Source organism: Tinamus guttatus, unplaced genomic scaffold (assembly GCF_059628265.1).
Source record: "Tinamus guttatus ecotype Peru unplaced genomic scaffold, ASM5962826v1 Tinamus_guttatus_pri_ptg000028l, whole genome shotgun sequence".
Lineage (NCBI taxonomy): Eukaryota > Metazoa > Chordata > Aves > Tinamiformes > Tinamidae > Tinamus > Tinamus guttatus.
Window position 1 is genome coordinate 1,122,951 of NW_028288562.1, and position 22,166 is coordinate 1,145,116.

General features: G+C 42.0%; 1 protein-coding gene across 1 annotated transcript in view; it reads left to right on the forward strand.

Annotated features, from left to right (window-relative positions):
• Positions 1-22,166, forward strand: part of GRID2 (glutamate ionotropic receptor delta type subunit 2) — a 561,587-nt gene that overhangs the window by 378,908 nt on the left and 160,513 nt on the right. The window contains exons 5-7 of the mRNA XM_088529596.1: positions 4,903-4,956; positions 11,547-11,720; positions 16,202-16,363. Coding sequence (XP_088385722.1) covers positions 4,903-4,956; positions 11,547-11,720; positions 16,202-16,363 — 390 coding nt within the window. The remainder of the gene's footprint in view (positions 1-4,902; positions 4,957-11,546; positions 11,721-16,201; positions 16,364-22,166) is intronic.

Sequence of the window (22,166 nt, forward strand, 5' to 3'; positions counted from 1 at the left end):
TGAAAAGACACCAAGGCATCAAGAGGTCCTGTGGTTTTCGAGGAGAGCAGTCTTCCAGCTGAAAGGGTGCAGGTTGCAAGGCAGCGTGAACGGGACGTCTTGTAAATAGAGGATGTTTGGAGGAGGTTAGTAGGGAGTTTGGGTCCCAGCTCAGCGCTTTGAAAAACTAAGCAAGAAAATCATTTCCTAAATGATTTCAAAATGAGCCAGTTCCAAAACTAGGGATTATGCAATGCCATCTGTCAGCTTTTGTGTGAAAAATCAAATGGAAAATGTGCTTTTCTTGGTGGTGGTCCAGCAGAAAGAGAGTCACGATCTCTACTGTGGCTCCTGCGGGAACTGCAAGTTACCAGGAAGGGCAGCAGTGAAGACAGAAACTTTCCTTCCTCTGCGAACAGGAGGCCCTGGCACGGCCAGGGTCAGTGTGATGCTCTCCTTGTGTGCAGCATTATAGGTTTGTGAGGCATTTGCAAGGCTCATCCTACATGCTCAGGAGATTAATTTTGAGGATGTGCAACCATTTTTATTTGTTTTCATGTTTCTTTTATCCTGGTCTGTACTGAGTAGTTTTGGCCAAGACCAACCTGTTGTCTGAGTCTATATGGAGGAACAGATGTAGAGAATGTTATAGTTTCCTGCTAAAATACCTAGTGCTTCTGTGGGGAAGCTGTTTTGCTTTCTTGCTTAGTATTACACGTGAGAAAAACCTGTGTGCTGGCAGCGCCGCTGCTTTATTTGCTTTGGATTCCCCGGCCTGCTTGAAGGTTCGTGAGCGAACAATAGAAATGGTTGTGATAAATTGTCGGGCTCTTCCCCAGATCCTCAAGTTCTGGAGTTACTGCCAGTGACAGATGGTTTGTCCTTGCTCATCACTCCTCTCCCTGACAGCATTTTTTCCGCTCTCTGCAAAGTCTCCCTTGGTGTGCAGCTGAATTCTTTAGGAGGAGAAGATTATTTTCTGCCTCAGCCATGTTCCCGCTCGGCAGTTCGGCAGCACCATGTTTGACTAGGTGGAACACCTTCCTCGCGAAGGAGACGTTTGATTTATTTTAATAGGGCGTCAGGAAAACTGCTGCAATTAGACACGAGCACATTCCCAAAGTTGCAAAGTGGTAAGGATGATCTTTTATGTCTGTGTGGTGGCACTGAGTAATCTAGGGGCCGTATCCTCTGCTGCGGGATTTATGCGAATCATGTCACAGTGTTCCTCAGTTTTCCAGGGTGAATATTCAGTCTGAGCGGGGGTTGAGTAGGGAGCGAGGTTCCTTTTTCAGTCTTTCCATGATTTCATCAAATCTCTTTTGCAACTGGCCTGCTAACATATGGCTTGGATTCTTAGTAATGGAGATAGGAATGTGATAGGGCTGTAAAAATTAACCCAAACTGCCTATGAATGAAAAATCCTGAATGGCAGAAGTCTTGTTCTTTGAAGTCACTGGCTCTATCAGCCACGCTGGGCCTGTTTGCAGGACAGGGATTTATTTGGGTGAGAATGAAGCATGGGAGCTGCGCGGAGAGGAGCGTGGGCGCTCCGCGACGCAGAGGAACCGCCACCGCGGCAGCACAAAATCCTTTATTTATTGCCGTTGTTTTTGTTGTGAACATTAGGAAGGCAGCCAGCAGTTTCAAATATTTACCTTCTCAGTAAATAAAGATAGTCTGAGCTCCACAACAGTTGGTAGAGAACTAATAGGGCTCTGCTTTTATTGCCAGTATGAATCACTGCAGTTAAGCCAGTGAAATATATTTGGGAGCAGAGAAGCAGACGTTTTGGGTCAGACCAAAGGTTCTCTCAGAATCTTATCTCCAAAACCTAAGGAAGAGCAAGGACAGAATAAACTTATGTGATATGGTGCCCTAATACTCCCCCAGGTACCAACTACTTTTAGTTCAGAATTTAGCTGAACTGAACAGAGTTTTGTGGGTGCAGTAACCCTCGGTTGATGCTTTCGCCCCTTCCCGGTGAAGACAGAGGGGCTCTCTAGGCAAAGAGAACTCAGAACTGCACCAAGGGCATCGTGGAGCGCTCTGGGGCCTGTCCGAGCGATGGCTGCTGTACTGGTGGGTAATTGCATCTCACTTGCGCTCCTGGGGCTTTAACGGGGTCTTGTTTGAGAGTTTTTGATGAACTCGTAAACCTACACCTAATAACTGCTGATCAGGAGCATCTTGCAGCTGCATCCAGGTGTGTACATGGGTGGTGGTCGAAGGAAACTTGGGGCTGAATCACCTCTTCAAGTTTTGAAACAAGAGGAAGGACATACATGGTATTGGGTTTGTTTCTTCTCCGTAAAACAGGCTCTGTCTGTGCGATCTTGCTCTGTGCTGGAAAACACAAAGTGCAATAGCTGGGAAATGCTGGAAGGTTGTCCATGGTGGGGGTAATACAGAGCCCTGCTGTTCGTGCAGATATAGTCAGAATTTGCCCTGCTCTCCTATTGAGATAGTTAGGTAGATGCTATAGGGAACCGATTGCCAGTAGGTGTTGGGAGGTGAGGGACTTGAGCTCAGCAGGTGAGTCCTGATCCTGCTGAAAACGGAAGATATTTTGTGAGAAATTTTAGGAGAGCTGAAATGTCGTTGAGTAAGACTGAATGGCCCCAGGACAAAAAAACTTCAGCCTAATGCTGGGCTTATAAATCTAGTTTATCTGTTAATCTATATTTTATTACCAAAAAAAGGCAACTTTCTCACAGCATCATCTATCTTGTATTTTTCTTTTTCTTTTTTTTTTTTTTTTTTCTGAAGCAACCACTATGAAAAGTTTGGATAGGGAAGGCTAAGGAAGATGCCAGAAGTTGGCTTCTGACAGACTGAAAGGGGAACATGAATTCTTAAATTGTGGACTATTCAGAGCCCGTCTAAACTTAGGATGTATTAGTCTGAGTGTCTCTGGATACGTTATAAGGTTCATCTTAATTTGACGTAATCTTTTTTGAAAATGGCTTTAATATTAAGTGGATTCATGAATACATAAACTTTAATGGATAAAACATGATCTTTCTGCTTAACAGTTTTATGTAGAACTAAAAAATAGATGTGTTTCATCTTATTATTTGGAAGCTGCAAATAACTCTGTCATGGGCAGCATGATCTGTCTGAGCCAATGAGACTGACTGATGAGACTAGCCATAGATGGAACAAGCCTCTCTGGAGTCTGGCTTAAGTGGCTTGAGACAAGTGTGTAATAAAAACAGTGTAATAAGAATCCTTCCTTTATTGGAAAGACCTCGTCTAATTGAACTATGAGATATAGGTAAGCAGACCCACGTGTTTATAAAGAAACAAAATGAACCAAAACAAAATTTTTAATGGAAGAACAAGTGCATTCAATCAGATGAGCCAAACCTCCAAGGCAGAAGGTAGTGATCCACCCCACTTTGACCCTGTTAATAACAAATGAACAGAAAAAAAATGTGAATTTTCATTTTGCAGAGGGTTCCTGTTTGAAATTTGGTCCCATGGACCTCTTGAGGCGGATGGAGGATGTGGCAGGTCCTGGTGGGACACGGTTGTCCATGATCCCCACGCACTGCTGGGCACATTTAATGCCACCCTGTGGTGGGTATAGTGCCTTCTATAGAGAATGCCGGAAAATGACAAAATATTGTTCTGTCATCACAAAAGCGACAATGTAATGAATGTAAATTCAAAATAGGCGAACACCCTAAATCCTACTGCTAGTAATATTGAAATTTTCCAAGAGCGGGTTAGTAACTACAGCTTTCATTTCCCCCCATTTGTTACTGGCACTGTGAGAATTTCCAGGAAGAGGTTAGTTCCTATCGTGCTGCTTTTACATTTTTATTTTTTTATGTCTTTGGCTTAGAATTTCCACTTTAGCCTCTCATTATAGTCAGCAAGCACCGACCCCGCTTCTGATGTCTCTGATTAAAAATGAAGCTTGTCGGTATGGGGTCTTTTACTGCTCTTAGGATTTGCAGCTAGTGAAATGGTTCTCCTTGGGACGTGGCCCTCCATGCGGTGCACTCGCTGTTGGTGCTGGTCACTGTTAAACGCCACGCGTGGCCCCTCTGCCCCGAGCAAGAGGAGCCCACATTTTTGAGTGTTGTAACGCTGTGAGTTGGAGGCCTTGACCCAGTCCTTGTCTTCTGTTCCTCTGGGATTCAACACAGCTCGAAGTCGCTACTGGTTTTGATTTGTGCGCTGGGGTAAGGATGCTGATGGTGTAAACAAATGAATTAACTCGATTTTAAAACTCTTTCACTGTCAATGCCAGGTGGTGAGAGCAAGAACCGCGAAGGCATCCAGGTGTTCCTGTAGTTTGCTCCTGCCTCTGTGAAGGGCTTCCCTTCCTGCTAACAGAGCTGGAGCGCATGCGCTCCCTTTCTCGTTCCTCTTTGCAAGAGGGTCTGTATGCAGGGAGCGAGGACGGGCTATCGTTCATCATCCCAGTGACGTCCCTCCTGCTCAGGAGAACTTTTGCTCCCCACTCATGCATTTATATGAGCATATTTTTTTTCCCTTCAAATCACAGGCTTCTAGGGTAGGTGAAGACTGGAGAGGCCTCAGCTACAGAGATCTGGCGGGAGTTACTTGATACTTATTTTCTGCCTCCCTCTCTGTCTCTCTGCTGCTCTGTCTCACCAGGCGGTATTAAGACAAACATGATTTCATTTTCTCCTCAGTCATCTGAAACATCTTCTCTTCTGCAGTGCCAGTGGTGAAATGGGTTTTCCAAGTTTAATTAGCAAGTCAAACAATAACCCAAACACTCTCGCCGTGTTTAGCTAAAGGTTCTGTATCCTCAGCTGAATAGCAAAGGTCTTGCAGTGCATGTGCTTCCTGTTTGTGTCACTTGCAGAGAGCATCCCTTTAATTTTTTATTTATTTTGCTTTCATAAGCAAGCTGACTGATAGCTGGTTTGTTCTCTCTTTCAGGTCGTGGAGACAAATCTGGTGGCTTTTGACTGTCATTGGATCATTATAAATGAGGTAACTGTCAAGCAAACATTGTGAACCGTGAATCCTGTTCTCAGGCTTTCTGACACTTTTCAGCTGATCTTGATTTTGCCAAGAGGAAGTGGTAGCTGCAACAAAGTTGGGGCATGCTGGGAGGGGGGATGTTACTGAATACGAGCAGAATTACAAGTTTGGGGGCTTTGTTGCTTTGTCTTGCCTATTTTAAACAGACATCCTTGTATGAATAAATGAAAAATACTCCCCTACTGGGTATCTTTAGCCTTCACTTTTGATTTGACTAAGAGATTTAAAAAAAAAAAAAACCTTAAAAAACTTTTCCTGAGTGAAGTGCTTTTGTTCTGTGTTTTTTGGGGTCTTTTATTTATTATTATTATTTTTTATTTTTTATTTTATTTTTATTTTCCCTAAGTTTATTTCACTTTTCTCTAAAAATCCCCCTGGAAGTCAATGCTGGTTGTCATCAAACCCATCGGTATCCGTGGGAGGCTTTTTGATAGAGTTCAGGGTAAGGTCACATGCGAATGTTCATAAAGAGAAGACTGGAAGAAAGTTGAATCGAGAGCCCATTTTTAAAATGTGCAATAGGCTCTTCTATGAGAGCTTGTCAACTAAAATATGACAAGTCAATAAGGGAAGTGGCTTTGCATATAAAACATGGAACCATGCAGTTCTTGGCTGCATTCAGGTTTTTCCTTTGGTTTATGAAAAGCGAAATAGGTCCAGAATGGCTGGGACTCCCTGGAGAGGTAACTCTCCCCTAGTGTAGGTCATCTTATCCTCTCTGTATTCCCAGAATAAAGGATAACTTGGAGAAATTGCTTACGAATTCCAGGCCTACTTTCTAGCTTTTCTGTACATCTCTGCTTGCGTAGTTACTAGGTCTCCATTTGTAGAGTAAGTTATAGTGAAGAAAGTGAATCCCAAGTAGTTTTTAAGTAGTTTTTTTTCATGTGTATATTTTGGTAACTTTGTTGCAGTGAGATGATGCTTGGTATACTCTTTCAAACCCAGTGAATTCCCAACCTGTTTTTAGCCAATTTTCTCCGGGAAAAACTGTATCTTGATAAGTACTGTATCAGTAATTTGGGATCAAAATGAATTATTAATTTGGTCAAAACAAGTCAACAATTAACCTCAGTATGAATAGATCAGACCCAGTTCCTACATGGAGCCCAGCTATAGGTTTTCCACTTCAGTGAAAGATCTTGCTACAAGTTTTGCAGTTTGGTCAACTGTAAATGAATTTGAGCTGGAAAACTCCACAAAAGATGCTTGGTCTTAGCTGTGTTACCTGTCCCCCAAAAAAAGCAAAGTAAAACCAGAGGTTGTGCTCTGAGCATTTTCTGCAGGCTGGAGGTTTCAGAAATCAGTGTCTCCACGGGACTGATTTTGCTTTCTGAGCTCTATGGCTTGTGGGCAGCAGCAGATGAAATCGGGGCAGCAGAAGCAGCTACCGCTCTGCGCTGCCTTCCCTTCTCCCAACCTCTTCCTTGAGCTGCTGCTCCCACGCTGGGGTAGCTCCAGCGGAGTTCGCCGAGGCACCCGCATCACCCCCCGCGTTTTATAGCCCTTTCGTATGCAATTGGTGGAAGCTGAAGTGAAGCTCATTTTCCCAAGCTGTTATGTGAACCAGAGTCATTAAAATCTTCTCTGTAGCCCATTGGGTCATTCCTGCTGGCAGCTCCTGAGAACGCCAGCTCATTTCATGCCAGGGAAGTAACCTCCTCAGCCATCTCGGCTTAATCTGCTGCTGGAACTAAAGCCCTAAGTTCCTTAAGTTGCTTTTAGGTAATTTACTGCCAGCTCTGTCTGTTTTTACAAGGCTAAGAATACCAATATTTGGGGTAAATAAAAATCAGATCAGGCAAAAAAAAGTTTTTTTAGATAATGATAGAGATGGTCTCATGTTGTGCCCTATTTTTCCTTTGGTTCCTATCACTATGTTCAAATTATAGCGGGAATGTAAATATTTCCTGAATGATGAATGTTCGATGATATGATTTATTCATTGCAACGTTTTACCCGCTCAGTAATAAGATCACAAAGACTCCACTTGGGCAGTGCAAGGTTTGGAACTGGAGGGATTTGCAGGACCCTTGCAGTGTTCTAATAGCTGTCTTCACATCCTCAGCCAGAGCATTTCATAGGTTTTCCATTAATTACTGCTGGCCGTCATACCTGGAGACGACTGTGAAGCCATCCGAGAGCTCTGCCCATTTTTCTGTAGTTTCTTGCACAATTCTCCTGTAATGAACCCGGGCCTGTGTGATTGGGGCACTTGCTTTACCAAACATAAGCTGTCAGGTAACTGTTTTAAGTAAGTAACAGTGCTTTTCTGACCTTCTGGTTTGAGAATTTATTGCTGTGAAGCTGCATTTTTTTTTTAATTGCAAAGACTACACGATTCAAATAATCCCTTGCAATGAAATATTAAAACTGGAGCTAGTCTCCCTTTTCCATCACTCTGCCAAATTCATACAGCACTTCTACTGTGTATAATGCCATGAAAGGAAAAACACCTTCAGTTTTGTGATGGTGAATCTGCTTAGGTTCGCAGGCTAGCATCTGTTTGTCTTAATTTCTAGCTTTAAGTGCTATAATGCCTGGAAACAGTTACTTAACTTTTATTGTCCCAATTATTGACATTTTATTAGATAATACCACAAATTTGCTTCAGGACTGCGCATATGGGAGGAAGGGGGGGTTTCCTATAAGGTAAAATTTGCTAAAGCATAATATATATCTTATTAGTCCTCTGCAAATACTACATATCTGTTCAGCCTGATCTTTACATTTAAGCACTGTGCAAATGGATGCTCCTCTTTCTTCAGGGCCTTTAAGCAGATGGCTTAATTCCTTATTTAAAGTTTGCAGCAGTCATAGGCTTGAATTCAGTCATGATCAAATAGGCCTGTGCAAAATGTGCGAATGGATTTCTCACTCTGCCCCTCGGCTTGCCCATCTCCCCCTTGCCTTCCCTGCCTCTGCTTGCTGCTTTCCTCCGCACGACAGCAAATCCTGTCTCCGGTGGCCTAGGACCTTAAGATTACACTTCTTTCTGACTCTTAAATCCTAAGTGTGCATCAAGCTCAGATTTTATTTAGCGGAACTGTTGAAGGGACACTCATAGGCTTTTCATCAGTTTTCTTTCTTTTTCAGTGAAAGAAATAGGCTTTTTTATTTTAAATCCTTGTCTGACTTGAGCGTTTAGCTTTTCTAAAACATTCAGGGTCATCTTTTTATGCCCATCCATTCTCTGTTACTGCCATTCACTCAAGGACGGCTAAATATGCTTCCCGCCACCTAAAGCTTCTCTACATGAAATGAAAATATTAATGGTGCTGTACAAAGGACTGGGTGGGTTTCATCTGCCATAATGTGCACAAGTCTAACCAGCCATGTTAGAAAAAAATTGAAACAGGTTCACAGTAAATGCAGATAAGATTTGTGTGGGAAGAGACTGAAAAGTTGGGCTTGGTTGGCCTTTAAAAGCCAGTGCTGAGAGGGGTTGTGCTGTCTGTGTGTCCCTGCATCTGGTGTGTGAATAAACACGTTGCTGTCCAGGGTTGGAGGACAAGGGTGGTGCAAGAACGGGCAAGTTCCAACTGCCCATGAGCAAGAGCAGGGTGAAAGTCGGCAGAGGCTTCTAACTGCCAAAGGCGTGGGAGCCTGGAATGGGAAAACTCCTCTAAGGAGAGGAGTGGGAAGGAAAGAAAACCGGGAAATAATCAGATTGGGCTGAATGACAACATTTATTAGCTCTCCAGTGTTGTCTGGCTTCCCGCTGGAGTCGATGCCTGGTGTGTAGAGTTGATCTTCTTCAGTTCCCATTTTCCAGTTCATCTCTAAGCAACTATTCATCTAGAATCACTCTTCTTTCCCTCTTTGCTTGGCTGCTGGGATGGAATAGGCATCTAATTTTATCCTTATCATGTGAAATAGGACATCAAACCTTTATTCTCACCCCAGGTCAACTAAAGGCAGGTTTGGAACTGCATGTTGAGCTTATAATTAAATTCTAATTAAAAAAAAAATCACTAAATGCATACAGGTGCCAGATATGTTGAACGTGGCCCACTGTCATTTTTTTGACATTTGATTCTTGTGTAACAGCTCATCTGCCACCCTTACATCATTATTCTGTGTCCTCCTTTGAAGTGCAAATGCAAATTGTTTTCTCTCATACAATAGTTGCTTTATATAGTTTTCTTAAGTCAGATCCAAAATTCAAGAATGAGAGATGGTACTGGAGAGTCATGATATAAAAGGCTCCTCACGGTGCCAAGTATTAAAGCACGACAAAGCAATATGTAGCAAATTGCTAAAGCTGAGTTTGTGTTTGCCTGGTATTGATTTGTAGTTAGCTTGAAAGCTGAGTTTGTGGGATAATCAGTGCAAGTCTTAACATCTAGAATAATAGTTGTCATTAATCTGTTGAAATCTGGGACCGCAGGGAAATCTCCTTGGTGTTTGGATTCTATTATTAGTTTCCAGATGATGTAAAAATAGTTGGTGGGCAACCTAAAGGTGAAAATGAGGACTTTCTAATTAAAATTCACACAAAAAAAGTGCTGAATGCAAGGGAAACAACAAAAGATTTTGCGAGAGGAAAGATAAATGAGCAGCCAAAAGGGATTTTTTTTTCTAAAATGGTATTTAGCGATATAATGTGGCCATGTAGGTATTTTTTCTGGCATTATCAAAACCAATCTCTCTGTTACAACTTGGGCAGCATGTGTAATGAAAACCATATGAACTTTTTGTAAACCTCCTTCAGAAAGGCAAAAATCAACAAAATATTCTTGCACTCTCCTTTCTGATTATATTGTAAGTATTAAAAAAACATGTTTTACTAAAACAGCGGTTTCTATTTTACATTACAGCTAGTGAAATGATACAGGTTAAATGAAAAGACAGAATCTTAGGCTTAGAGAAACCATTATCTATGGTACATTACGGATTAATCAACCAGAAGTGCAAGATATTGCACAGGACACAGCTGATGCCCTGTGTTATTTTTGTTTGCAGAAAAATCTATATTTCATAAAGAACATTAATAACAGATGAATTTGAAAACTCTGGCATTGTATGAAGAAGAATAAAAGGCTTTACTGTAGTCAAGAGAGTTGAAGTTGAGAGTCACAAGTTGTGCATTTATCTTGAGAACTTTAAAGGAACTACATGAGTAGCAATATGTCCAAACCGGTTACTCCAAAATGGTTTGTTTAAAGAGTATTAGCTGAAGCGCCACAAAAGCCAAAATTGCTGGGTTAGTTGTCTTGCCGTTTAAAAATCTATGTTTTCAAAAAGCTTGATGATCTTTTTATGAGAAATGTTACCATTTGAGCTCAAATCTTACTCCTTATGTGTGTCTCCCAAGTTCTTGGTTATGGGTATAGATGGGGCAGCTAGAGGCAAAGAAGTCATGACTTCTAGCTACAGGCACAGCAGTGCAGATGTGCTACATCCTTACAAAAAAAGAGAAGCTAAAAATACACAAATGAGAATCAGAAATATTCAATAAGCATTGGCTGAATGCAGGAGTATTTATGTGCAGGCTGCTAATGGAGTTCTTCAGGAGCCTCCCTTTTGGGGGAAAATAGCTACAAAATTATTCATCTGGCATGTTTTGGCGCATCAAGAATATTCACCTAATCTGATTAAGGCAGCTTTCGAACAAACAGTTCAGTGTGATGGAAAATAACTTTTAGTTGTAGAGATTGACCGCTTTTGTAGTTTGTTTCTCTTGCTTTGCAGTTTTTATGTGACTGTTCTTGTAAGCCCATGCTCCTTCCCATCGAATTTGAGGGCCACATCTTTCGATACTGTAAAGCCCCTGTTGCCTGTCAAGCTGCTGGTATTTCTGATACATAAGGAACTGCTTTTCTGATCTCTTTAACCTGCTGTAAAAACTAATCTTTTTAAGCTTAATGCTTTACATATGAACATATTAAGCTATTTTTTTCTTTAGAGCGTTTTTCCGCAGAGCTGAGCATTCAGCTCCAAGTTTTCCTAGGTACCCGGCAGAGTAGAAGGTTGGGTTTAACTTTGGGGTTGCAGTAGCAAGCAGGCCCCCACCCGGGACCCGCTCATATGATTTTCTTGGCCCTTTTGCTAAATGGTGCTGGCTACTTTGGGCGCCGCTTACAGGGTCTTGGGACTCTGTTTCCAGGGAATGGGCACTTAAGGCCTGGATAACTGTCTGAGCCTTGGCAGCCCCTACCTAATGCTGCGCTAAGAAATGCGTTTTGTGACGACTTCCTGCTGATCGGCGCATCATCGGCCAAGGATGCTGAGAGAGACTTTAAGTAAAAACATCTAAGGTAAAAGAGAGGGAGAGAAAAATCGAAATAGAGAAACTGTACCCAGTTGGGTCTACAAGGATTCTTCAGCACTTGGGCAGAGCCCGCATAAAACACGTTTATACATGTGGTAGGTTGGTCATCTTAAGGAGCTCGTTTATGTTCTCCTAAGGACTCCACACCAGAGCCGTGTAGCACCCGCATGTCTCCGGGCCCTCTAGGTTGATTTTCCGTTTGCAATTCCGTGGTAACGCTCCTGCCCTTTAACCTCTCTGCGTATTCCCTGCCTTTTCCCTTCAGGAGATCAGCGATGCGGACGTGCAGGAGCTGGTGCGAAGGTCCATCGGGAGGTTGACCATTATCCGGCAGACGTTCCCGGTCCCCCAGAACATAAGTCAGCGCTGCTTCCGCGGCAACCACCGCATCTCCTCCTCGCTGTGTGATCCCAAGGACCCCTTCTCCCAGAGCATGGAGGTAGTTGCCATACCGGGCTATGCCCGCCTGTGAACTGCTCTTCGTGATGACTTGCAGGTTTTTTCTCCAGGGGCACATGTGATCCTGTATTTATTTTTAATGTCCTCTCTGACACAGAGCTTAAGGATTCATCATGGGACTGGGAAAATACTTGGGCAGGGGGGCAGGAGCGGCTCTGATGGATGAGAAGGATTGACTTGGTGCACAGCAAGCAAGGAGAGGCTGGAAATAAAACCCCTAGGGTCCATACAGTTGGGTAGATGTTCTGCTGTCCTGTTAGCTTGTTGTTGTTATCTCATCATGAAGAGCTTCCTCTGCCCAAAGCCTTACGAACTGCATGCTGGGCTTCTCTAAGGCACAGATGTGCTGGCAGTAGGAAAGCCATCTTGGGGACACCCATGTTGCTCCTTTCAGACTCAATGTCTGGAGATGTAGGTTTGTGGCCACGTTGCAGAGGGGCCTTCTTTTTAGGTATGGTAGTTACAAATTTCACTGACCTCATGTCAGCGGCTCACAACTGCCAACATATTGCAGGTTGCCAGTGAGATGCACACACAAGTACATACAGACTTTCAAAGAGGGCAGAAACCAAAACATATTTGTGCTATTTCCACATTTCTGGTCTTTTGTGGATAGAAACTGTGGGGAGAAAACCTTAATAGCCCTCCTACTGTATGAAATTGGAAACTGCTCATGGTCACTGTCCTACCAAATTTACATATGTTTTTTCAAGAGCTACTCCTCTCTCTTTCTCTTAGGATGTCTGGTTAGGCCGAGTCATGGCAAAGTTACAGCAAACCGGGAATGAAGGATTAGATGAAAATATTGGTTTTTACCCTCGTTCTTTGGCATGGTCATGTACAGACGTGTAGAAAGAAGCCTGTATTGGCAATGGTCCTTGCCTGAGCAGCAAAGCCAGCGGTCTTCGGGAAAACCATGAGCCTAAAGAAGGAAGGGAGTGAGAGAAAGCAGTGGGAGAAAAACAGGAAGATGCAAAGGAGTGTCCTTGATGAAAATGAATAGCTGTATAAGGGGAAGGAAGAGCAAGAGCAGTGTGGCCGGTGCCAATTTGCTACAAATTGGCAAATTCCACTGCACGTGTTAGGTGGACTGTGTGTCTTAACCTAAGTGTTTTGATCAAACCACTGCTCGGATAGCTGTAATCTTCCTATTGGAAGCTTTCCTGAATTTTCAGTGCAGCGAAATGATGGAGGTTTGATGAGTTTAACTGCTCTGCACAGCTCAGTGGCTGTGCGCTGCCTTTCCTCAAGAAAGCAGCACCTCGTTAGCAGCAGAGTGAGGTTGTGCTACATAACGAAAGGCAGAAAAAGTCAGGTGCAGCTTCCCCTGTGTCTCCACATGATGTATAGACCTTAGAGCAGCTAGGGCGCTTGTTCCCTGTTTCTTTGTTCTTCCCAACAATATTATAAATTAACTTCTGTTCCAGGGGGAAGTGGGAACAGCTTATAAATTGAAAACCTTATTTTTTAGTATTTTTTATGGTATCAAAGAGGGAACCAATCAGAAATAGTCTCTGGAAATTGAGTGGATTTTTTGAGTTTTTTTCTAAATTACTTCACCTAAAGGCTATGTGAGTAATTAATTTTTTAAATTTTGAATTGAATTCAATTTTAAGCATCTTAATTGCAACACTGGAAAAGATTTTGATGACAGTCATTCATTGTCTCTGTAGGATTGACCTTGTCAAAACAATCTCTGTCACTTTAGAGGCCCTTCTGAAAAGGCAGAAGAAGTTAAAAGTTGGATTACTAGCAGTTTTTACTGCTGTTATCCTTTAGGCTAAAAACACACCTAAAACTCAGCTAAAAACTAGTCAAATTGTACAGAGGAGAGGCATAATTAATCCATATTAATCATCTGTGCTTAATTTATTTACTAATATCTTGCTTCACATTTCTTAAAGTAAAGTTCATTTAGGTTAACTTTAGTTAATATCCTAAGTTAATGGTGCAACTATCTGGCATTATTCAGTTATATACAGCTTGTTATTCCGCGTGTCCAGCGATTACTTGGAGAGAGACTGGGAATAAATAGAGTATCAGCAACTGATACCGGGCAAAGCATGAAATACCTTGGTAAATTTACATGGGAAACGAGTAAAAGTGCAAAGTAACTTTAAATTGTAGCCCTGCTGTGCACTGGGACGATTATTAATGATACGCGAGCCTGGCAGTGAAAGGGAAGGGTGAGTTTCAGAATCAGAAATTAATTGTAGTGTCTTTATCATTGTTTTATCAGTGATGGATTGCTGTTAATGCTAAGCTGAACTATTAGGAAAGGAATAACAACACTTAGTAATTGCTGAACTCTGTCCTCCTGAGCACGATTAATACTTGATGAAGGCCCAGCTCTATTACTCTTAGATTAGTAAGTGCATCCTTCCTCATGAACCGTGACAACAGCTTTCTGTTCCCATGCCATTAGGTTATGGAAGCTACCTTGAGAGCAATGTCATTTTGTTGGGAAATGATGACTTGGCACGTGTAGCCCTTCATGTACCAGTTTAGCCTCATTAGTGCCCTTATTGTCGGTGCGTCCTACGGGCTTTTTCCTTTTATTTTGGTTATGTAAAGTGTCCTCGGGTGTCCAAGAGCTGTAATAATAACTTCTTTCCCCCCGAACCAAATGTCCCCTTCATGCAGGCTTCTCTGGGAAAATACTGTGGTAGCCAAATTCTTGGAATTCTTTGTAGATGTAGGGAATATGTAGATAAATCAACCAACTGGTTTTTCAAGTGGTGCATGAATCTGAACCCTTGCGCTCGATCCGTGCCTCTAATCCTCTCATTCACGGCCTGCCCTTGCAGGAGGTGAGTTAAATAAATTAGGTCCTATGTTACTCCACTGACTTTGCAAACGAGAGTAGTCAGAATCCCTGGACTTGGTGGGAAAGCTTGAGTAACAATAAAAATCCATCTTCCAGGAAAAAAGGATCGTTGTCATGCAAAGAAAAAGACAAACAAGGATCAGCAGCTCAGTACTAACAGCACAAAGTTGTAACAGCAGCAGGGAATCCCAGGAGTTCATGGGGAGGAGAGAGGCAGACCATGAGATCTCCTTCAGTAAGATGTGGGAGGTGAAATGCCTGGGGAAATTGTGTCGAGGTGGGGAGACAGATCAACTCTCTCCTGGATCATAGTGGGGGAAGAAGCCTGTCACAGAAGCTTTCCGGGAGGCTCGTACGGAGCAGATTGCAGGCGACATAGTCAAAGCCAGCATGAAAGGTGGAATTTACATAAGAAAATCAAAATATACAGTACGTGCCTCTATTACAAGGAGGAATTGGGCAGGAAGAGATGCTGTTCTGTTTTGCTGTTCTGTATGTGGGTTTCCTGTGGAAATACTCAGAATTGCTGTGCTTCCTGGCCTCTCCCTGCTCCTGCAGGACTTTCCCAGTCTTTGGGTATTTTCACGAGGCAGAATTAAGGGCATTCTCCCTAAAGCTGGCGTGATTTCTTATTATAGACATCCTTCCTTTAAGGTTTTGAGTAGACCATCTGCACAGAGGAGCCCTTGCATAGAGCATTTAACATATTCCTCAAATCTGGGTCTTTTGGCAAGTCTGTGACTGATGGAGAAGAAAAAAAGAGGCAGCAAGCCTGCCTCAATTAGCAAATTGCTGCTAGCTAATTTGTTTTCAGGGGCTAGCAATTCTCACAGCCCCTTTCACAGCAGAGCTGAGGAAAATGAGTTTGCCTTGATAACTGCAAGCCCCAGGGCTTCAAGTGACCCCCAGGTTATCTAAAAATAATATTCCCAAAGGTCCCTCGCCTTTAGGAGTGTCATTTTGCTTTCCAAGCACCTGTGGTTCTATTTGGGGTGCTGTTAGCAACTTAAATGTTTCTGGCATTTTGAGACATGAGTGAAAAAAGGCTGCTCTCTTAAAATTATTTTTGGAAACATTTATGATGGTGCACTTGTGTTATTTTGTATTGAACTGCATCTTTCGCATTCGACTCAGTACTGCATGCATTTAAAAACACATATATAGAAAACGTAGCAGGCTAAGTGGAGTGGGCTGACAGTTTTTTTTGTTTGTTTGTTTTCCTGAGTTGGACTTTCCCTTAGTTGATGCTAAACTGGAACTTCCTGACACCATTCGCGTGCCCACGTGAAGTACAGACGTGCAGCAGGAATGTGATGGTGTATGAATGTCTGAAAAGTTCCTTGCAACTTTTCATATTTAAAGGAAGTCTGTTTAAGTAAATGAGCTGGGCTTTTAATCCTGGAACTGTGCGAGTGACTGGACTGTGCATGGTTCATGTGTGTAGTTTGTATTTGCCCATCAACTGTAGCGTTACTGTTCCAGGCTGTTGTGACTAGTAAAGCAGTAATTTTTTGATTCCCAAATAAGCCATTTTGTTATGAGCAGGTTTTGGGCGAGGCAAAGAAATTCTGGCTGATGAGTTCTGGCTGCTGGCAGGGCACCACAAATAATCCCCTCATTTCATATCCTTGCAGATCTCCAATCTGTACATATATGACACTGTCCTGCTGCTGGCAAATGCCTTTCACAAGAAGCTGGAGGACAGGAAGTGGCACAGCATGGCCAGCTTGACCTGCATCAGGAAGAACTCAAAACCGTGGCAGGGAGGCCGCTCCATGCTGGACACCATCAAGAAGGTACCTGTCCCTTCTGTTTATTCACCTGCAATTTCTGAGTTAATTGCATTGAGATGGCCTTTCCTCTTGAGATCTGGACTATTCTGGCTAGTACTGGCCTTATCAAAGCAGTAGTTTGAAGTCTTCAGAATGAAAACACTCTTTAGATTTTTTTATTTCTTGTCCACGTCACAAGGAGCATATTTGAAGTTAATTAATTGAGTCTGTTTATTAAGCTGGTAGAAATTTCAAGTACAAATAATACATTGGAAGAGTGTCACAGATGAAGGGGTAAAGCAGAGAATTTCTTTTTTCCTGAAGCATTTTATGTTACAAATAAATCGTTGTACACAGAGTAGGATATTATTAAAAACAAACGAACAAAATATTGGACAATTATATCCAGCTGATATTGTCGAATGTGTTGTTGCAGTGCTATCAACACTTGTAGGGGGAGATCGTAGAAATGAGAGCTGTGTTAGGGGATCTCGTCCATATCCAGCCATTGCAAAACTGTTCCCTATAGGAGACTTTTGTCTAACCCTGAGTCTGCTAGATGAATCACTCATTACTTCCTTGTGAATACTATTTCATCCCCTAATCGTGCTTGTGTCCAAGTAGTTTTTTCTTCCTCTTCTGCATTTAATGATATTTTTACTAGTTATTCCCCTTCTGTCATGATATTGACACCTGCCACAATTATCCCAGCCTTCCAGGTCAGTATTTAGTCAAAACTTACATAGCTTGATAGTTTACCATTTCTTCATGAATTATTCCATTCAGCCCATTTGGTCTCTTTGTTATTGATGTCTCTCATAAAAGCGCCTTCTCGTTTGTCTTAATGTACTTTCTGCTGAAGTAGATTTACATTTGAAGTGCTGCCAGTGTATGCACTGTAAATAAAAAAAGACATGGTAGTTTGGGGTTTTTTTTTTTCCCCTTTTTGAAGTGCTTTATTTAAGGGTTTCATTAAAAGGACATAAAAATAACTTAAAATCTGCCTCAAGAAGTTGCTTTCCTGCATTAGGCCTTTAACTACACCAGAAATGATGCAGGCAAGAAGGAAGGACTTGAGTGGCTCTGCAAGGCGGCTCATTTTTTTCTCCCAGTTCTGGGGCTAACCTGCATTATCTCCAGCAGAGCAATTGAAAACTTTCTCCAAACACTGTCCCCAGATTGAGTTCTAATAGCTGGAAGTTGTGAGCCTGCAGAGGTAATCTAGGATGCAGTTCTTATTTTGGGGCAGGTTACAGCTTTCTGCAACTTTCAGTTATGTTGCGCTTAGACTATCAGAGCGACTTGCAATGCACATTTTCCACTCCTGTGTATTTTGGGCTACATTTAAAGCAAGGCTGATTCCAGGGCTTTCTTATCGACTTGCTTTTTGTAAATGCTATTGCTCATATTTTCGTTGGCAAACTAAAGGCTATTCCTCCTTACTCAAACCCAAATGGAGCTGCCTGGGCTGGCCAAGTCAGAATAACTACTTCCCTATTAGAGTTTGAGCTTACTTTCCAAGCTCGGAGTTTTGAGCAAACTCCATCAGCCCTGCCAGCATCTCTAAATTTAGGTCCCCTGTGAAAGGAACTGCTGAATATTTCTCATCATAAACATTTATGGGACATTTGTGGAAGTGAGGCTGATCCTGTCCTCCTCAAAACATCCTTTAAGCTGCTCCTTATCCCTCTTTTGCTGTCTTGCATCTCAGCCGTGGAGTTTATTGCATTTTTGGCCACATGGTCCTGGGTAGCCTAAGTTCATCTTTTTTCTATTTTCCACCTTCTAAAGTCATACGATTAATAAAGCAAATTGATCCTGTGGCCACTCACAGAAGAGCTGTGAAGCATTTAAGATAATTTGGCAGTGCTTTACCCTGAAATCTGAAGGAAAAATGGACAACTGAGAAATATGAAAGCATTCAAGAAGGCAAAAGCAAATGGAACTTTCAAAGTTGTGGTTAACTTGGATCAAATGCCAGGGAAATTCATGACATGCACAGCTCCAGCCAGGCTTGTTACCTGTTCTTGAAGTAACAGAATAGCCCTTTGAATCATCCCTGCTGTTCTTTGTTATTTTTCACTGTTGAACATGTGATTTCCAGGTCATTATTTTTAAAAACAGCTCCAAAATTGTTCCTCTGTGTGAATTCTGCTGATTTGACAGGGCCTGAAAATCATTCCAAGCTCGCTTTTATTAATGAGAACTAGTATCTGTCCCTATCCGTTCTAAAAGTGAATAATTATATTCCTTAGGCAGCGTAACTGTACTGAGGAATTTGGCCAGCTTCTGTGATTCATCCTGAATTCCCTCCTTCAGGAGGAACTATCCCCAAACATGCACATGGAGTTGCTTGTTTCTGCTTCGCAGTGACAGAAATAACAGTTACTGGAAAACAATCTACTGTTAGAAGAACTAATCATCCTGAATATCCCAAAAATAAATGCGATTATATGGAGGATCGACTCAGAAAAATGACATCAAATATGTGCATGTATCTTTTCATGCCACCAAACCTCTTCCCAGTCAGTCTCATTTGTTTACCTCTGACAAACAGCAAATTTTAGGGCTAGCAGCAGCCTAGAGCCTGTTTCTCTGTGGAAAATGAGCTGTATCTTATGCTGTTCCATGAATCACAGGCAGGATTGTCAACTAGTTCTGATCTCAGTGACGTTCAGTGGTGATATATGAAACAGATATCAAATTGTTTTTCAGATAATAGATTTCCTTGCTGACAGCTGAAAATGCTATTTTGAGTTGTAAACCAAACAAATTTGATACTGCAGACATTGTTAGAGAACACCAAATGCTCATAGTCCGTGTTTAGAGGATTTTTCTGCTGAGAGCCACCGATTTTTCCTTAATTGCAAAATAGCTCGTATATCAGCACCGCTGTAGTTTGCAAAAAAAGGGACATTTGAAAAGGAGCAGGGAGAAGCAGTGAAACATTTTATACCTGATGCTTGGCAAGCTGATGTTCCCATGTGAGCGCCCGACTGCTGGGTAAATAACCGCTTAGATCAGGGACTTGCTTGCGGAATAGCAGTGCCCAAGTGTTTATCAACTGTAGTTTGTCTTGCTAGTGCATTGCTAGTCCACACAAGACCCAAGTAGACTCCAGCTATATTGCTAAGCTCTATAGCAGCTCTGCGAGGCCCAGAGCAGCGATCAGAGACCTAAGTAAAACATTTTTGTCTTAACGACCGACATTTCACTCCTCAATTTTAAACGTGTCAGGAAATTGCGTGCTTGTGGCTCAGTCTTGGAGGAATTTTAGCAAGGAGATGATAAATCTGCCCTCCTTTCCTCCTGAATAGTATTGTTTCTTTAAGGCAGCTGAACTGAATGAAATATTTCTGCCTCTTACCCATTATCTTAATTAAGGGTGAGATAACTCTGAAAAAAATTCATCAGGAAGTTGCTGGATCCGTAACTGTCACGGATGGCCATTTCCTCCATGGGCTCTTTCCACTAAGCGATAAATCAAATAAATGTTTTAGGGGGATCCAGGTAGTGCAAAGCCTATGCAAAAAAGGAGAGGAGCGCTGTCCTAAAACTCTTCTTAGAGCCGAGAGCAGTAAAACAAGCACCGGTGCCGTGGGAAATGCTGCGAGGGCAGCAGGAGCTCCCAGATACGTTACCTGGGCTGCTAGGCTGGGCACAGTCTGGGAGAGGGAGCTTTAACCAAAGGCAGACTTCCACGAGAAACCTTCAAAATTCCCACAATATGTAAGAAAAGTTTCTGTTGTGGCAACTGCTGGGTTTGAGATAGGAAGAAACCAGCTCACGGACTTGTGTGTCTTGGTGCAACCACAGCAGCCATGTAAAAGTCAAGGTAAACGTACACAAAGGTTTTGCTGTAGATACTGCGTTTCAAAATATAGTAGTTAAGCCTGATGGCCTTTATGAGGTGTTAGGTATTGCGTCTATGCAAAGAATTTGGGGGTTGTTTTCTTGGAAAGCAGATTTTATTCCTTCAGACATAACTGGTGTTAAATCCCTCTTCAGGTAATCCTTTTGATGGCATTTGTTCAGACAAGGACAAGCGTTGCAAAAAAAAAAAACAAAGCAAAACCTAACTTTTTGAATTTTCTATGTCAAGAGTCGTCCACTTTTTAGAGAAAACTGCATATTCATGCCCCTCCAATTATTCGGACTACTCAGAAGTTGGAAAAAGAATCCACTTTAAAAGCTCCTGATTTAAAACATCTTCATTCAAGGTTTTGCTTCAATCCCTAGAACTACTGGACCATGACAGTTTTTAGATCAAGTTTTGAAAAATTGTTTTGTGAAAGGTTATCAGAAATACTGCCTGACCACGAGGCTGCTTAATAACAACATAAGGTGTGTGCAGCACGGTTTCATTTCTGGTCAGTGACTAGGACGAGGCGAACCTTCAGTTACCAGGAGTCTGGGTTGTGTTCCTCAAACCCAGTCCTTCAGCTGAGGATACATTTGCAGGACTTTCCAGGCAGGCAGAAGCGCACTCTGCCCTCTGAACTGACCCAAGGCTGCACCAGCTCCAATCTAAAACTCTGGAAATTGTCATTTTTACAGATTTGTGCCCAGGCTAGTAAGGAATTTTAACGCTGTGCCACACGTGGTGGCATGTGTTGAAATGGGCTGGCTGGCTCGCACCGAGGCTGCAGTGACCCGGGGTCCTTGTGCAAAGGACCCTGTAGGTGGCCCTTATGCAGCAGGTTACCCTTTTCTTTCTTACTCCACTGCCTCAGCTGAAAAGTAAAGATAATGTAAGAGGTTAAAAATACACCTATAATAAGTATTTTCTTGTTTTAAGTTGAAAATAGCATATCATAAAATATTTATTTTGAGAATGTTTCCTTGACAATACTATCCCCTTATGAGTTTTTAAGGTCTATCTCTGAACAATTTCCTTATTTTTATTATAAACATATTAATGTTTTATAAAAGGTTAGCACTATTTCACGCTAATATGCACTGGCAGTGCAGAGCTTGGGTCCTCGCACAGCTTTTCTCGCTATACAAGATGTGAGACTATAGCTTTTTAAATCATGATTCAGCAAGAATCTTGTGCTTAGCTAGGCACTCCATGTGACAAGAAGTTATCTGGAAGGTTTTTGATTCAAATAATCAAACTTCAGCTGAAAGAGCAATCAGAACTGCAGCAGTCTCATCTTTTTAAAGCACAGCCATGCATTAATATCATATTGTGATTTTAATAACGGTTTTACTGCAGAGACAGAAATTGTCCTGCACATACTTAAAATCTTTTTCTTTTTTTTTGAATGAAGTGGATTAGCTGACATATTTTTTTCAGAATCTGAAAACGGAGTGATTTTTCTAAGGCTTAAGGTTTTAACTGTAAGCATTTCACTTGGCTTGGTTGATTTTTACAGTTCCAAGGCATCCCGGTTTGTGTACAAAGCTGAATTGTGTGTCAGGTTGAATTAGCCCTAGAGTATGCTCAGTGCATTGCTGTGGCATGTGTAGCCTTTTCAACTCCCAGGCTTAATGGTGAATATTCACTCTTTCCTCTTTGCAATTTTCACCGCCTACACCTACAGTTAACAAAAATCTTGTGAATTCTTAGGACTAGACAACTTGTGAAGGAAAACGTAGAAATCTCTGTATTCAGCTAGGGAACCCTCTCATCTTTTCTGCTGATCACAGATTGATCTAATGAACTAATGAAAAAACGTGGAACCTGGTTGTTGCTTGTTTGATATCTGTTTAGCAGTGTTGAATTTGATTAATTGGTGGAATATTTAAGCAATACAGAGACAATTGAATTTTTAGGCAAATGCAGTCTCTGAAAAACTCTACTTCTGGTAGTTATGTACATATT